This window comes from Rattus norvegicus, chromosome 8, assembly GCF_036323735.1.
Source record: "Rattus norvegicus strain BN/NHsdMcwi chromosome 8, GRCr8, whole genome shotgun sequence".
NCBI lineage: Eukaryota > Metazoa > Chordata > Mammalia > Rodentia > Muridae > Rattus > Rattus norvegicus.
This window is the reverse complement of record NC_086026.1, coordinates 47,504,871-47,523,954: the sequence shown is the minus strand read 5'-3', so window position 1 is coordinate 47,523,954 and position 19,084 is coordinate 47,504,871. Positions and strand designations below refer to the sequence as shown.

The following is a 19,084-nucleotide window of genomic DNA, read 5'->3' as shown; positions in this document are numbered from 1 at the left end:
AAGAAATTAGGAAAAACATACCATTCACACCAACATCAGAAACATGGAAATAAACCTAAGTGAAAATGTGAAAATACTATAATTTGGACTTTAAAACTCTGGATAAAAAAAATTAAAGGCAGACTAATGGCTCATGGATTAGATGAGGAAATGTCTTCAAAATTACTGTGCTACCAATAAGGATATGCAGATTCAATGTAACTATCATAAAATTATAATATTCTTCACAGAAAGAGAAAGTCTTAAATAAGCATTGAAGCATAAAAGATCCTAAGTTTCCAAGAAAATCTTAAAAAAAAAAACCCAAAAGTTCAAATTACCCAAGATACAATACCCAGACCAGATGAAGCTCAAGAAGGATGACCAAAGTGTGGATACTTCAGTCCTTCTTAAAACGGGTAAGAAAAATATTCATAGGAGAAGATATGGAGACAAAATTTGGAGAAAGAATAAAGGAATAGCTATTCAGAGCCTGCCCCACCTGGGGATCTCTCTCTCTCTGTCTCTCTCTCTTTCTCTCTCTCTTACATATATATATATATATACATATATATATATGTATATATATATATATATATGTATATATATAATCTCCACCGAACCTAGACAATATTGATAAAGCCAAGAAGTACATGCTGAAAAGAGTTTGATATAGCTGTCTCCCGAGAGTCTCAACCAGAGCATGACAAATACAGAAGTGAATGCTAGCAGCAAACCTTTGAACAGAGAATGGGGTCCCCATTAAAGGAGTTAGAACAAGGATTGAAGGAGCTGAAGGGGCTTGGGACCCCATAAGAACAACCATTCCAATCAACCAGAGGTCCCAGTGACTAAACCACTACCCCAAGAGTTCACAAGGATAGACCCATGGCTCCAGCTGCATTTGTAGCAGAGGATGACCTTGTTGGGCACCAATGGGAGAAGCTCTTGGTCCTGCCTAGGCTGGACCCCCCATTGTAGGAGAACATCAGGGTGGGGAGGCAGGAAGCAGGGATTGTTGGGGAGGGGAGAATACCCTTATAGAAGAGGCATGGGATAAGGAACTTATTGACAGGAAACCAGGAAAGGGAATAACATTTGAAATGTAAATAAAAATATCCAATCAAAAAAAATAGAGCATTGTTTGTAGTGTGAGAACACCTGTTGTCAATGCAAAATACAGATCCACATAGCAAAAGCAGCATGAACTGCTGAGCGACAGACATTTAGACCAATGAAATAAATAGTTGACTTAGATCTAGGCAACTGATTATTGACAATAGTATTAAGAGACACTGCAGACAATATGTCATCTTCAATAAAATGGGTGAGAAAAACTGTATATCTGTGTGAAACAGTACAAAAACAACTAGAGGCTTTCTGTCACTTTATGCAAAAATAAATTTAATTTGGATCCAGAACTTAATGTAAATTCTAAAGCTTTGACAACACTAGAGGAACAGATAAAGAAACACATGAAGTAGTAAGACTCTGAAACTATCTTGCACTACATGAGGACCCTGCTATACCTCTCTTGGGCATACACCCAAAAGATGCTCCAACATATATCAAAGACACGTGCTCCACTAGGTTCATAGCAGCCTTATTTATAATGGCCAGAAGCTGGAAAGAACCCAGATGCCCTTCAGCAGAGGAATGGATACAGAAAATGTGGTACATCTACACAATGCAGTACTACTCATCTATTAAAAACAATGACTTCATGAAATTCAAAGGTAAATGGAATGAACTAGAAAATATCATCCTGAGTGTGATAACCCAATCACAGAAACACACACATGGTATGCTGTAGGGAGCTGCAACATGCCGCGCCTCAAAAATGGCGCTGGTTTCTGCCTTCCACCCTCCCAACGGGGAGCGCTCCTTGTAGTAAACAAGTCTTTATTTGGCTATGTCTGCCTGACCTGCTAGCTTCCACATAGTGACATCCTATCTGCATGACCCATGTGGCTTGCTAGGATTGGCCAGCGCTAGCTATTTAAGTGTGGTGCGGGGGCTCCCCGGGGTCAGAAGAGTGTATCAAGGTTCCTGAGTAAACTGCTTGAAGAAGATCTCCTCTGGTCGTGTCTTCCTTGCTGGTCGAGTTTGGTGGCGACAGTATGCACTCATTGGAAAGTGGATATTAGCCCAAAAGCTCAAATTACCCAAGATGCAATCCACGGACAACAAGAAGCTCAAGAAGAAGGATGACAAAAATGTTGATGCTTCACCTCTTCTTAAAAAGGGGAACAAAAATATCCATAGGAGGGGATATGGAGACAAAGTTTAGAGCAGAGACTGAAGGAATGGCCAGTCAAAGCCTGCCGCACATGTAGCCCATATGTATACAGACACCAAAACTAGATAAGATTGATGAAGCTAAGAAGTTCATGCTGACAGGAAATGGATATTTATCTCTCTTGAGAGACACAGACAGAACATGTCAAATACAGAGGCGAATGCTAGCAGTAAACCACTGAACTGAGAATGGGAACCCCGTTGGAGGAATTAGAGAAAGGGTTGAAAGAGACAAAGGGGCTTGCAACCCCATTAAGAACAACAATGCCAACTAAGCAGAGTTTCGAGGGACTAAACCACAACCCAAGAACTATACATGGACTGAACCATGGCTCCAATTGCATGTGTAGGAAAGGATGGTCTTGCTGGGCACCAATGGAAGGAGAAGCCCTTGGTCCTGCCAAGGTTTGATCCCAAGTACAGGTGATTGTTGGGCGGAGGGGGGTCGGTAAGTGGGGTGGATGGGGAGGTAAAGACCTTTATAGAAGGGGAGAGGAAGGGGATGGGGGCTTATGGACAGGAAACCGGGAAAGGGAATAACATATGAAATGTAAATAAAGAAATACCCAATAAAAAATTAAAAAAAATAGAAAAGATTTAAAGTATCAAGATAACATAAAAAACAAAAAAGAACTTGATAATCCATTGCAGAATTACAGCAGTAAGACTGAATGAAATTAAAATTCCTTGATTGTTCCATTGAAATAAAACAATCAAGAGAAAAGAGGCAGGCTGCATAATGAAAGGAATTTTAGCCAATTGTATTTGTAAGAAGGTACTAATATTTATACTGTGAAAAAACTGAAAAATGTTAAAATAATCATTCAATCAATAAATGGATAAATGAACTAATAATTCAGTTTTTAAATGATATATAGTTCTCTCTCTCTCTCTCTCTCTCTCTCTCTCTCTCTGTGTGTGTATAAAATCACTGTGGGTACACAAATCGAAACTACATTGAGATACCACCTTATTTTAGCCAGAACTTTTATTGACAAGAAAACAAATAGCAGAAAACGTTGTGGAGAATAGGAAAAAAAAGTGAAGTGCTTATTTACCACTGCTGCAAATTTAAATTAGGACCTCCATAATAGAAGTTCATAAAACATAACTATCAAATGTCCCAGCTATGAAAGTACTAAATCATAACTGTTAAATGCCCCACCTGCCATAGATATTTCATACCTGTACTTCCCTGGTCCTAACTTATAAAAGCAAAGCACGGGGTAATGTAAAATATGGGGCAAAATTATAGCACTGCCAAGCAGGGCATTCATAAGGTGTAAGAGTGGGAAGACACAGACGACATTGAATAGAAGTGTGCAGTAATGGGGGATTGGGAGCTAGCCGTAGCCAACAGATGATCCCAGATGCCATAATGGAAGAGGTTCCCAGGACCCAGTGGGGATGACATTATCTGTAATACCCACCAAAGAGGAAAGAACCTATAGAAACAACATTCAAAGGTTAGGAACACTCCCGCGGGTGAGATACGGCCACCTAACCTTCTCAAAATTTTAACCCAGAATTGCTCCTGTCTAGAAGAAACACAGGGGAGGAAGTGGAGCAGACACTGAAGGAAAGGCCATCCAGAGACTGCCCCACCTAGAAACCCATTCCATATGCAGCCACCAAAACCATTCACTTTTGCTAATGCCAAGAACTGCTGACAGGAGCTTAATATGGATGTCTCCTGGAAGGCTCTGGCAGAGCCTAACCAATACAGATGCAGATGCTTGCAGTGAACCATTAGACTGAGCAAGGGAACCCCACTGGAGAAGTTAGAGGAAAGACTGAAGGGGCTGAAGGGGTTTGCAACCCCATAGAAAGAACAACAATGTCTATCAACCAGATCCCCCAGAGCTCCAGGAGCTAAACCACCAACTAAAGAATGCACTCAGAGGGACCCATGGCTCCAGATGCATATGGATGCAGATGATGGCCTTATCTGACATCAATGGGAGGGAAGGTCCTTTGTCATGTGAAGACTTAATGCCCCAGCATAGGGAAATGCTATGGTGATGAGGCAGGAGTGGATGGGTGAGTGGAGGAGCACCCTCAAAGGAGTAGGGCTTAGGGGTGGAGTAGGTGGTTTTTTAGAGGGGAAACTGGGAAGAGGGTAAATAAATAAAATAACCAATAAAAAAGCTTTTAAAAAAGCATTGACATTGGCCAATATGACCATTGCAGACCAGAGCATTTATATATGAGAGTGTACAATAGTCAAAGAAACGTCTGTATTGGTTTGTAGTTTGGGCAGACTATATTTTGTCAAAGACTTTGAAGGCAAATAAGGGCATTTTCCTATCTGGGTAATTGACAAGATCACTTTGATTAAATTTTAAGTGATGGAAAAATGATTTGTCCCTGTTCTCCATAAGAACATTTCTTGCTAGATAAAAATCTTATGACCATATGGGAATTTTACAATGTCATGTATTGCCATAAATATGACCCAGGTTTCCATAAGATTGGTTATCAAAATCCTTCAGTTTATATTCCTTATTGTATTAGATGCTAGTTAGAAGGAAAGGTTCTATCTATAATGACACCAAGCATGCGAATACATAATTAGGAAGATAATATTCCTTAGTATATACTCCTAACTATCAAAAGAAATACCCTATAGAGCCCTTTGTAAATCCAAGTTTATTATAGCCTTAGTTACAACTGCCAAGGTATGGAAATTGTCCAGATGCTCCTCAGTGGATGAATGAATGAAATCCATGTGATATTTATAAAACTCAATGGAGTTTATTAACCTGTATCTCTATCATTTACAGAAAAGTGGATAGAATTGGAAATCTTTAGGTTAATTTAAATAAATGAGACTCAGAAAGACAAATTACATACTTTTGTGTCATGTTCAGGATATAGACCTAAATGTATATGACATGAAATTGAAAGGAAGAGATAGAAAACTAATGGGTTGAGGCAAAAGAACAGTAGAGTACAGTTGTAAGGAGAAAGAAGCACTAATACCACCTTTTCCATCATTTTCAAAATCAAATAATAAATATAGATTATCCATATACAATATAAAAATTTCATTGCGTAAAGGCTGATGGTGTATTTGGAAGGACAATGTTGATTAGCAGGAGGCAAGTGCAATTTTATGTATTTGTGAAAATTGAATAGTGTAAACAATTATTTTGTCTGTTAAATAGATAATAGATCAAAGTATGACTGTGAGCAATATAGTTATAAACTTGAAAGCTCACTACATAGATTAGTTAAATTTAAACTACCAACTATAGGCACAATCATAGCTCATTATTAGTTAATTTAAATGTCCTTGCCTGGGAGAAATAAACATTTTAAGTATCTCTCATAAGAGCAAATGTAGCCATAAATAATAATGTTGATAATTCTATCAAATATTTATTATTTAACAAAGAAGTCTTCTAAAGAATAGTTGGTACAGAAAACAATAAAAATCACATAAAACATATATCTGACACAAAACCATATAGATACCATTCATAAGGTCTAGGATTTTACTCTTGCTAATAGAGCAGGAAAAAGAAAATAAGTAACTCTCTCAGTGGTAAGCACGACACAAAAAATGCACTAAGAAACAATTCTACTAGAAGTTATTATGTAATTTATAGTATATATATATAATAGTGCTGCATATAATGTATATATAATTTTCCAATTTGCTGCTGCAAGATAATCAATAATAATCATGAAGACAGCAATACATCGTCTCACCATTACAATGACTATAGATAGGTTGTCTGAATGTTGTCAGGACCTTCCTGCAGAAGTCTCTCATGTCAGAAGAAAGAGAGGCTGGGAGTAAAAGTCCTGATGCAAGAAGGAGAATGAACAGTGGAGGGACAAATATATTATTTTTATGAAGAATTCTATTCCATAAAAATTATTGTATATCTTCAGTAGTTTCACCAATGCAATCAGGTCAACAGCTGTCAGGGTTGATCATCTCACAGTACTTTACACTGGCAATTACATTTCAAAATGACTTTGAGGGGAGAGATTTAAACTATGGCAAAGCCAATGCTATTTGCTCTTACTATTGAACGATTTAAAATTAAAACATTTAAAAGCTGTTACCATATAGCAGCACCCAAAACAAAGCTTCAAAAAGATATGTACATCAGTGTATTTCTTACCTATTCAAAATGTTTCATTTCATCACCTTTAAATTTTCTTTATACACACACACACACAAAACATGCATGCACGCACACACATGCACACACACACTCACATGCATATGCACATACACATGCACATGCACACACACATACAAATCTGTGGTGATTTAACAACCAGTTTACTTCCTTTGACACCATACTCTTGTTGTTTCAGATAGTATCTCACTTTGACCAAGAACTTGACGATTAGACTATGTTTGCTGGCCAGTGAGTTTGAGGACCCACTTATCTCTGAGTTTCCAGTATCGTCATTAGAAATGCCTTTCTTCTATCACACTTGGTTTGGGGGGGATGAAGAGGGAGAAGGTCAGGATTGCATGTAACCCCTTTATCTACTATGATATCTTCCCACCATCATCTTTAATTTAATGTAATTGATCAATAAGATGTTTATATCATATTTCTTCCAAAGAATGAAAAACATGATTTTTGAAATTTTGAATACACAGAAATGTTTAGAAAAGCAAAGATGAATGAAATTAGTGGTACCTTAATACCTTTTAATCCACTGGAAAAGTTCTATTGACCTCACATCTTAGTTTTTCATGTCTGAAATTAATTTGAAGTTTTATGCTTAAAACATCTATTGTTATTAGAAAATGATGTCTTTCCATTTCAGTGATTGCCATTTAAAAGTATCCTCCTTGTGTCATTAACAGTCTTATTTGAAATAGGAAAATATTCTTGGCTCACATTGATTACCACTAGATAAGTCATTAAGGATGACTTTCCTACAACAGTTGTGCTACAATGAGCTCTACTTCCAATGACCTTGAGGAGGCATCAGAACCATCATTAATACCACATAGATGGACAGACTTTATTTCTAGTATTTCCAACTGATAGTGATGCTCCTGAGCTGAGAACTTGAGTTTGCAAAGCTCTTACATTATATCTTTCAGTGGCAATAGATTGGTGTGATCACTATTCTTCCCGATTCTATACCCAGTCATGGAAAAGCCCCTGTGGTTTATTATAGAATACGTTTTGGAGTATTTCAGATGTCGCTGTAAAATTCACACAACACTCAATATATCTTTATTTGGTTTCATTATAAATATTGTACCATAACACACTGGGATGAACATATTACAAAGCTTGGAGTAACAATGGATGTGGACGAAGTGGGAAAAGTAGAATATATTATTGATGGAAACTTGCCTGTATGAACCATGTTTTGCAACAGTCTGGTAGTACAGAAAGAAACCTGGGAAAACTGTCAAATCAAACGACATGTTCACCAAAGGAAATCAGGATTAGAGATAGACTATTTGGCTTGCAACTTAAAAAAATACAAATAACTATACTGTCTTATGACATGCTGACAACAATTATTTATGTAATCTTTATTTGGACCTCTTAGAACCACTAATACATTTGAGAATTTGGTACAATAGTAATGAAAGGAATAGTTAATTACTTACTGATGTTCTTAAATTGCTGAAATAGCTTTTTGCTTAAACTATATTTTTTTGGTGTTCTCAAAAAGATGAAAGCTTTCCAATCGCAGTGATCAAAGAAAACTTACTGAAAATGAAACATGTTACAAATTCTCCTCTCAATGGCAAATAAAAAATGAAATAAAAAATAAAACAATTCAAAAATAAAAGAAACACACACACACACACACACACACACACACATTGACCAATAAACAATAAAACTTGAATTATAACTAAAGGTAAAAAGGATACCAAATTCTGATTAAAACTTTCTTTTGGTTATGGTTTTTTTCAGAGCAATTTTAACATCTTTGTTTCTAAGGCTATAGATTAATGGATTCATCATGGGGACCACAATGTTATAAAAGACAGAAGATATTTTTCCCTGGTCCATAGATCCAACTGAGGAGGGTTTAAGATACATAAATGTACATGATCCAAAGAACAGAGAAACAGCAATTATGTGGGAACTGCATGTGCTGAAGGCTTTGGACATACCTTCTGTGGACCTTATTTTGAGTATGCTGGATAAGATGAAGCCATAAGAGGTAAAGATGATCACAGTGGGTACAATAATATCCTTTCCTGCTACAATGAACAACTCTATCTCATTAACATAGGTGCTGGTGCAGGAGAGCTGGAGCAAAGGGAGGATGTCACAGAAATAGTGGTTGATAGTGTTTCCATCACAGAAATTCAGTCTAAGGATACATCCAGTGTGGATCATGGCACCAGAAAACCCCACCAAATATGAACCAGTCATTAGATAAGAACACACCTTAGGAGACATGACAATGTTGTACAAGAGGGGCTTACAAATGGCCACGTAGCGATCATAGGCCATTGCTGTCAGCACATAACATTCAGATATAACAAAAAAGGCAAAGAAGTAGAACTGGGTCATGCATCCCTCATAAGAAATGACATTCCTCTTTACTATGAAACTCATCAGCATTTTAGGTGTAATGACTGAACAGTAGCAAAGGTCTATGCAGGACAAGTTAAGCAGGAAAAAGTACATGGGAGTGTGAAGTTGAGAATTTAGAACAATCAGTACGATCAAAGCCAAATTCCCCAATGTAGTTATCATGTACATCCCCAGAAAGAGTAGGAACAGGGCTATTTTTAGCTCAGGCTGGTTTGTTAACCCCATCAAGATGAACTCAGTGACCAGGGAAGCATTTTCCAGAGCCATTATTCTCTAAAATAATCTATAGGAAGAAAAAACATGAAATTAGATACCATTAAAAACACACCACCAAAACTTCTCCTATGTAAGCAAGATACGTATTAGAAGTGTCTGAAGGTTATTAATTTGAAAAAAATAAAACAACCACATTTCATGATAACACATTACAAAAAAGTCTACTATTCCCTTCTAAAAATACACAATATAACTATTAGAAAATCTAGGGAGGGCGAAGCAGGTTGTGCCAAGTCAAATTGTCCTTTCTTTTTTAGCATTGTTTCTTTAATTCATCCTCTCCCTTATGATGGAAGAGGCTAGAATAACATAGTACTGAGCTAAATTGGATCCTTGTAGAATTGAAACATTAAATAACTTAATTCTAGGGATAGTTTATGCAGAAAAATATGTGTCTATGCTGATGGTTTGAGGGGACTTTTATCAAGAAAGTAGAGGCCATGCTAATCAAGGACATCCAAAAACAGATCCTCAGGGGCTTCCAGTCAGGTATTGTTTCTAGCATGCAGCTCTTTGAAGTCAGCTGCAGCATTCCTGATGATAAGTGTTTGTAAAAAAATTCCCTAGAGATGACTACCTTCGTTTTCCAGTTTCTTTTTGATGGATCCCTCTCCAGTTTAGTTACCAGCCCTCTCGCAACAAAACCCTTAAATGCAGAAGTGAACTCTATCTATTGAAATAGAACTTGTTGATTAGGACACCAAAAGCAACTTCTCCTATTTTATTAACTCTATAGACATCTTCTTCCCAGTTTTCAGTATGTTTCCCAGTGAATTTTGTTTGAATTTTGTGACTTTACCAATTAGAAAGGAAAGGAAGATCTTAGATACAAAACCTTACTGTAAAAGTGATAAGCTCAAAGCTACGAATGGAAAACACTTTATGCCCTATATTATATGTGTGATAACATGGTTTGTGATAAAATAGAGGACATAGGACACACACACAGGACATAGTATGTTGGTTGCTAGAGCAAATGGAAGAAAAATTTTTCAGGATTAAAGAGTAAAGAGACGTCAAATGTCACTTGTATAAACCCCTGAATAAGAAAAAAAGCTACAAATAAAAGATGTTGGTTTTAAACATACAAGAACTATGTGTTAAAAAGAAATCCATTCAACTGGGAAAGATGCCTAGCTCTGGAGATCTTCTGTTTAACATATTAACAGAAAGTATGCCTGACCGACAACTTGAATAGTTAAGGGTGTATGTCTTAAGGTCACCTCATTATACATGAAAACCAAACAAAAGCAGGCCTATGCACAAGAAAGCCACATTTTAATCAGCTTCATAAACACATTGGTTAAAACAAATTTATCCCACATTAGCATTTTAGAGTTAGAGATAGCTAAGCGAGAGTGTTTATTAAAAAGTAAAATATAAGCACATAATTCAAAACTTACCCTCCTCTGGTGAGAAAACTTTTTACTTACTTATGGGTTTCATGTACCCTGGTATCCTGAAAAGAACTTAGATTTCCTTTATTCTAATATGATGCAGTACAAAATTAATATCCCATCCTCTTTGAAAATCTTTATGAACTAATGATCATAATCACAAAGCTGTTCCCTAACACTGCGAAGAACCACAAAAGACATACAGCTCTTCTTATCATTCTGGCCACTAGGCAAGACACCAGATATTATACAGAATTTACACTGTCCTACATGTGGCTGTGGTTAAGGAAGTAGCTTTCTCAGTCACTTCTCTGGTCACAGACCTCAGATATAAAGAGGAAATGGGGATTTTCATTTGCATGCTAAGCTGTGATGTATATCTAGACCTTTAGGGAGCAGTTCCTATTCAGTTATGGCTTCTCCTTTAGGGAATGTACTTCGTCCCTGCTTGGGCCAATACTGAACTCCCATCTGCCAGTCATCTTCACCTCTTAAGGGACATCTGCTGCTTTTGTTTTCTCTTTGTTACCATATCCACAGAGTCTACTATGATTATTGTCTACTTATCTCATTATTTTTATGTTCTTTCAAGAAAGTCACCTTTTGGAAAATATTTTTCTCACTGTCATGTTATGCTTTTATAGATCTGTATCAAATTCAAGAAGTTACCCATACTAGGCATGTGCTCCTCCACTGAGCAATATATCCAGACCCCCCACCCCCAAACTGAAAGTCACACTTCCTGTTCTGTGTGAATGTGGTGCACTCTGTTCATTTCACCCCTTAAGAAGTAGAGGCACAGATATTTCTGTGAGTTCAAGGCTAGCTGGACTTTACATATTACATGCCAGACCAGACAGGGATACATAATAAGACATCATATTTCTTAAAGCAAATGAACAAACAAAATCACCTTTATGGTACATCAACTCAAGTTAATGTTTTAAACAATAATTGACATATTATGATTGCTGTTCTGCTCTGTCATTAACTTATTAGTAAAAAGCTAAAGATTTTTTTCCAGTCAACAAACTTGTTATTTGGTGGTTAAAAATTAAACTAGGACTAATCTTTAAATGAAATACATAAACGTAATATCTAAACATGAGTGGAAATACTGAAAATTTAATCTCATGATCGTTTGGTTTCTTTTTGTTTATTCGTGTGTCTTTTTTATTTTTTAAATTTTCAACATTTTTTATGCTGCCATAGCCTAGCAGCTTGGTGGAAAAATTAAAGTAGAAAGGGAGGTTATACACAAATTATCATCAAAATATTAAACATTTTTGAGTGTATTCAATATAGTTAGCTAGCAGAAAATGCTAATTAGAACCACTTTGATATCCCATCCTTTTCAAGTTAGAATGGCTGTTATCAGGTAATCAAATTACAACAAATGCCAATGAAGATGTAGAGAAAAAGGGAGAGTTATTCATAGTGGTGGCATACAAACTGGTGTAGCTACTACAGAAATCAGTATGCAGAATCTTCAAAAAGCTGGAAGCAGACATACCATGACTGAGCTATACCATCCCTGAACACATACCCAAAGGACACTATATCCATACAGCGATATATAATCATACACACTGACCACTGCTCTATTCACAATCACCATAAAATGGAATTGGCCTGGAAATGAGTGAATTGATAATGAATAAAGACATAAACACGTAATTCTCATCATTGAGTCTACTAATGTGTGATACCATGTTATTCCATTTTGCAGACCCACCATTTCTTATTTGGTATAATATTTTATAGAGGTAATTTGATCATGATGAATAAGATTTTTAATATTTTGTTGAACTGCTTATATTCAGCTACCCTTGAATCCCTGTAATGAAGGACAAGTTGTCATTGTGAATGCTCTTTGGGATGAGTTGTGAATTTGATTTACTAGTATTTTACCAAAAAATATTTCATACCCTTTTATTAGTAAGATAAACATAACTTATTATTCTTTTGCAGTTCTAGAATTAGAATAGTAGTTTAGATTCTCTAATTTCTAGAGTACAAGATTTTACAATATGCCACTAAGAACCTCCAAATTTCATCAAACTATATTATAATGTCATCTATTTTTATCTTTAATGTTATTAATTTGTCCCTTCTCTCTTTTTGTTAATATGGATAAAGAATAGTCTTATTTATCTTCAAATAATCCTCTACATATTTCTTTTTTGTATTTCTATCTTCATTATTTCTATCTTTCTTTTGTTGATGTCTTTGTTTGTTTCTGTCTTTCTTCCTCTCTCTTTATTTACTTATTTAATTCACTTTACATCCAGCTAAGTTCACTGCCTCCCCTCACAGTCACACCCTCCTAACAATCCTTCCATCTCTTTCGCTTCCGCCTTAATATTTGTTATTTCTTTCCACGTACTTATTTCAGGTTTAATTGATTTTTTAAATCTTAGTATATTTTATTCAGTTACATTATTAAATTTTCTCTAATTTTCAAAATGTAAGTATTTAACTTGTCACTTATGCTTTTCTTACAGTCACAGGGTCTGGTATTTTACATTTCCATTTCATTCTGTTTTACAAATGTTTCCTTTCTGGTGCATTTTACAGAATATTCATGACTAAAATATGTGTTGTGTTGTTCAATCTTTATGACATAATATAGGCTCATATTCTTGATACCAGTTTTTACCCACAGTAATCAGATAAGCCTCCAGAAAACACTTCAGTTTTTTTTCTATTTCTTGCTGAAACTTTTTTATGTTCTAAAATGTCATCTCTTTTTAGAAAAGGTCCATGGGCTGCTGGGAAGGATGTGTTTTCTAGTTTTTACACAAAAATCCCTTTCATTTCTGTGAAATTATTTTGTTTTATGTTGTCATCTAATTCGGGATTTTATTTTGTTGCCTGAATCCTGCACGTGTTGATAGGAATGAGGCATTGAAATTATGATTTGGGTGTGCTAAGGTTTGATGAATTTATAATTTAAAAATGTAATAGCCTCTAGACTGATGATTGTCTGTATGAATGGATGTTCTTTGTCCATCTGAATAATCTTGGATTATTTTTAAGATATCGGTACTAATAAACTAGTTTGCTTTTTACTTACATTCATTTGGAACTTGGATTTCTAGTTTGTCACTCTGAGCTCTTTTCATCTTCACCATTAATGGGCATTTCTTGGAGGCATGTAAAAACTGCAATTTATTTTTTAACCCAGTCTGCTAGCATGTGTCTTTAATTAGAGAATTGAGATTGCCACATTCATCCATATCTTTGAAAATCAATTGCTGCCATTTTATTGACTGTTTTAATATAGGTTATTCTTTTCCAGGCTTATGTGTGTTTATCTCTCTTTTCAGGATGTAGGCTTTCTTCAGGTAACTCTAAGTTTTGTGGCCATAGAACACTTTGTCTTGTACCACTATCTTTCTGTACATGAGACACATCAGCATGAAATGTTATGGACTTCTACCTTTCTCATTTTCTTTTACTAAACTTCTGTCATATTATCATTGTACAAAATGTATGGCCATACATTTCCTGTTACACAGTTAGTACAGATTGTTTGTGCTAGGTGGTTATATGGTAAAGAGAAATGCAAAAGTATGTTCCCAAAAGTGTAGAAGATGAGAAACAAAAAAGCTATGACTCAAAACTCCATTTGTGCTTTCATAAACCCTAACCAGAATATACTCTAAATACCTTATTTTTGATGTTTCCTTAAGAGTCACATTAAGTAATTTCAAGATAAAGTCACCCAATCTCCTTTGTATGTATTAAGAAAAAATCTACTTTCTATGTCATCCTTTCTATGTCTACTTTGTATGTCCAAGTTTTAATATTGTTTTAGAAACATGTTCTTTATTAAAAGTAGGAAGAACTGAGCCCCGTGCTTTTCTTTCAATTCTTAGCTCTTCTCTCTCTCTCTCTCTCTCTCTCTCTCTCTCTCTCTCTCTCTCTCTCTCTCTCTCTCTCTCTGTGTGTCTGTATATGCTGTATTTAATTTTGTGGTATATGCACATGTGTACCAAAGAAAGGGTGCTCTCCAGCCAGCAGAAGCAGTGTTCCACCTGTCTGTTCATACTCTAGCTCTTTTGTTATATCCAATCCTGGCTTTATTATAATGAAGATACTGGGATCCACACTCAGAAGATTATGCCTGTGTAGCAAATGCTTACACTATATGACCATTCTCTCCATCACCAGTTCTATTTCAATGACATTATATATTTTGAGTTTCCATTCTTTGAACAGAAAATCAGATAAATGCATCTTAAACTCAGCAACTGTAATAATTTAATTAGCCTTTTATTTAAAAAATATTTTCCAAATTCCATTAAAGAACAAAAACAAATATATTTTCTAAAGCTATAACAAAATTTATTTATATTTTGAGATTTGATGGATAAAATATTAGTGATATAATTTTGAATAATAGAATGTATAATAATGTAAATGCACCCCAACTCTGTAGAAGTAGAAACAATAGAAATGATACTTGCATAATTATAAATTCTGCCCATTCTATAATGAAAGTCTCTCATCCAATAGTAGGAAACCTACAGGTGGAAGAAAAACTAAAAGAGAGGTCAACTGTTTTACAAATATAAATTTTGGAATGAAAATGAGTGCTGCCAATGGCTAATATCTAATCACAGTGAACAAACTAACAATTACTTCTACTAAACTTATCGACACATAAATAAAAAGCTATAATAAAAACACCAAAATACTGAGCATTATTTTAGTACAAAACAGTCTACTGTTAATTGATTAGTATCTTCAGCAAAATCACCTTTTGGTCTGTTTTCCCAAAGGTAGAAAGAATACAACCTCCTATTCTAGAAAAGAAATATAATAGTTTGGTTTTGAGAACAAATTTTCTAATTACTTGACTTATCCATTTGCGTTCAGATGTTTAAGCTTTTCCAAGGGAAATAGGGTGCTTGGGAGATGATGCATCTACACTTTATCAGCATATAAAAATGTCCAGATATCAGAAAAACTTTAATTGATCCCACATATTCTGACAGACAGAAATTGGTATTTTGTCATTTTAAATAACTTCAATCCGTTGTACTTAGCAAAGTCGGAAAGTCCAATATATTTAAGACCTTTTAGTTTGGAGATGGAGCAGAGTAGGGTGCTATAATTTTAATTTTTAAAAATTTTCTAAATTTTTGACTTGACTTCTAATTAACATTCCTCTTTCATTCTTTATTAAATTATTTCATTAGTGATTAATTCGTGTGTTATACGCGTACCAAGCTACATATGTGGCAGTCGGAGGACAACCTTTGGGAATCAGTTTTTTCCCTTCCATCAGGCTGGGTTCTAGGGATTGAACATAGACCATCAGGCCTTGTCGCAGGTGCCTTTACCTAATGAAATTCTCACCTGGTCACTGTTTTTGTGTCTTATTCCATCTAAATGCAGTCATTTTCCTGTTACGTCTGAATATAGTCATTGTCTAATCATCGTAGACGGAAGATAATACAGTGTCTCACATAACAAATATGTATTTAGACTGAAACCCTAAACTCTGGGAGGGAGGGAACTCACACACTTTGGCTTTGCGTTTGTTATCCTATGAGGTCACATGATGCTCTTTCCTTTCCTACTGATCTTAAATATCTAACACCTAAAGATATTCCAAATTCACATTTTTGATTGTTTTTGTACAAAAATCTGTCTCTTTAGGCAGTCACTTCCAAACTATTATAAATCACAACAGAATGTGCCATTAAACTCTTTTCTGACAGAATATAAATCAACATTTATCCCAGAAAAATGTGTTAATTATCTAAAACCAAATCAGTCGACTTTCTAAACAAGCAATAGTTGTTTTGTTTGATTTTATTTTTCACATTTACTGAAAGAAAACTAATAAATATTTTATTAGAAAGTAAGAAAGAGGGCATTCTTTTACTTGAGGTGTTTTGTTCAAACAATTATGACACTTTAATTATAAACCTTGGTGCATATCAGTATACTATCTATATTTTAGATAAATATGAGAAAAGTCCTTAGTATGAGTTTTTGGCAAAATGATGAATGAAAAAATACCACATACTAGCTCAACCTTTATAGTTTACAACAGCACAATGTCTTGCATTAATAATTTTATGGGAACTTTGTCTATACCTGAGATATTCATTTGTGAAGTTAGATGATGAGATAAAAAATAGACATAGCCTAACTTGTGATTTCATTAAAATATAATAAAAGTATAATACTTTTATTATATTACCAAACTCTCACCTCAGCATTTGTTTGATCATTTAATAAATAATTTATCTTTCCTAGAAGAAAAAATATCGATAACAAAATTAAAATTCAATGGATTAAAACTTTTTAACAAGATAAAATATATAATAAATGAAGGAAGAAAGAGTAACTATTACTAACAAAACATGCAAACAAATTGAAAGTATACCTAATAATTACACAATACTCAAATAGAAAAACATTTCATCTTCTAATATTTTATTAAAATAGATACATTTTCACACAACTAAAGGCAAATACAGATGCTCTCTTTACCATAGCTTCCACCTACTTAAAGTTTTCCTCAGGGCAACTTTTACATCTTTGTTCCTCAAGCTGTAGATTAAGGGATTCATCATGGGAACCACATTGGTGTAAAAGACAGAGGAAATTTTTCCTTCATCCATAGACCCAACTGAAGAGGGTTTAAGGTACATAAATGCACCTGATCCAAAGAAGAGAGAAACAGCAATAATGTGGGAGCTGCAGGTGCTGAAGGCCTTGGATCTGCCCTCATTGGAGTTAATGTGGAAGATGCTCGAGAGAATGAAACCATAAGATATAAAAATGGTGATGCTGGGCACAAGGATATTGATGCCCACAACAATTAAAACCTCCAGTTCATTTACATAGGTGCTGGTGCAGGAGAGCTGCATCACTGGTAGGATGTCGCAAAAGTAGTGGTTGATGGTGTTTGCATCACAGAAGGTCAGTCTGAGCATGCATCCTGTGTGTGCCATGGCACCAGAAAATGCCATCAAATATGAACCAAGCAAAAGATAGGAACATATTTTAGGGGACATAGCAATATTATATAAGAGTGGATTACAGATGGCCACATAACGATCATAGGCCATTGTCATTAATACATAACACTCAGAAATAACAAAAAATGAATAAAAATAGAGTTGGGTCATACACCCCATATAAGAGATAATATTCTTAGTTAATATGAAGTTCAACAGCATTTTGGGTGTAAACACTGAAGAGTAACAGAGGTCTATCAAAGACAAGTTAAAGAGAAAAAAGTACATGGGGGTATGAAGGTGTGAATTCAGCCCAATTAGAATGACCAAACCCAAGTTCCCTGTTATTGTTACCATATACATTACAAGAAACAGGAAGAAGAGAGGGAGTTGGAGATTGGGTTGTTCTGTTAAACCAATCAGGATGAATTCAGTCACAAAAGACCAGTTTCCAAGGGCCATTCCTTTCAATTGGAATCTGTAGGCACAGGACAATATGTTACACTCGTTACATGACAATTTAGCTCTTCACGGATATATCTCTCGCCACCAATATAGGTTCTCAGGAAATTTTCAGGTCTATTTTAATCTCAAACTGTAGAATTCACCTATATCATGACCATGAGTGGCACAGATTCTCCATTAGTACAGTCTTTCCAAACTAAATGTGACATTGTTCCTCAGCTATTTAACCGAATGAATGAAGGCTGGGCCATTCCATGAAAATGTGACTGCTCACAAACCAAGGTATAAGGAAGTTGGAAGTGTACAGAAACAACTTTCATCTCCTTTACTTATTCCTTTATTTGATTTACTTGACTTCTAGGAAGAAAAATAGCAATAGAAGCTTTATCAAGCGGTGCTGACCTCTATTCAGATTAGACAGGGCTTGAAAAGGAGTCAAATTATTTTCATTCACAAGTAAGGACTCTGATTACAGGCAAGGTTACTAACTACTATAAACCACAGAATTAAAGTTGTAAATATACTTTTAAACGCTCTGTACTTGGAGAAAGAATTATTCATACTGTATTTTTAAATCATCTCTACTTTCTCTCTGGATCATATTTATGTCAGCTATACTAACATCTCAAAGTTTAATAAATGAGAAAGAAACGGACCTGTCTTATATGTCTGAATTTCTATTATAAAGGAAAAAAAAACATTAAGAGTACACAGGTTTCACAAACTCACCCTTGTTGAGCCAGAAAATATTGGTGTTTCCTTATTCTTGTTTGAAATGAAATTTTCAGGATTTGTATTTCATGGGGCTTTTGTTGGTTGTGGTGTTGTTGTTGTTGCTGTTGTTGTTAACTTAATTGCTAAAGTATCTCTGATATATTTATGAATTGGTACGTTTTCTGACTTGGATTTTTTTTTTACTACTTTTTCATAACAGAGAAAAGGTCCTCATGTTGGTCTATTTGCAATTTTATAGAACAGAAAGAGCTCGATGTGAGTATAACAATATGAATATAATATACCGGGTTTAAACACAATGAAATCTGTTTGTTCCCTTCCCTTGAGAACAGACCTATGATGTCTGAAGTAAGTATGAGGATTTTGTTTACACCATGAGCCAAGATCTACCTTTAATTCC

At 35.1% G+C, this 19,084-nt stretch overlaps 2 protein-coding genes across 2 annotated transcripts; both read right to left on the bottom strand.

The window, feature by feature from the left end:
* Positions 1-8,162: 8,162 nt before the first annotated feature.
* On the bottom strand, positions 8,163-9,095 carry Or8b44 (olfactory receptor family 8 subfamily B member 44). The gene has a single exon (NM_001000451.1). It carries the CDS (start codon positions 9,093-9,095, stop codon positions 8,163-8,165), a length of 933 nt encoding a protein of 310 aa, NP_001000451.1.
* Positions 9,096-17,010: 7,915 nt separating this feature from the next.
* On the bottom strand, positions 17,011-17,946 carry Or8b1 (olfactory receptor family 8 subfamily B member 1). Its single transcript, NM_001000450.1, has one exon. It carries the CDS (start codon positions 17,944-17,946, stop codon positions 17,011-17,013), a length of 936 nt encoding a protein of 311 aa, NP_001000450.1.
* Positions 17,947-19,084: the final 1,138 nt, after the last annotated feature.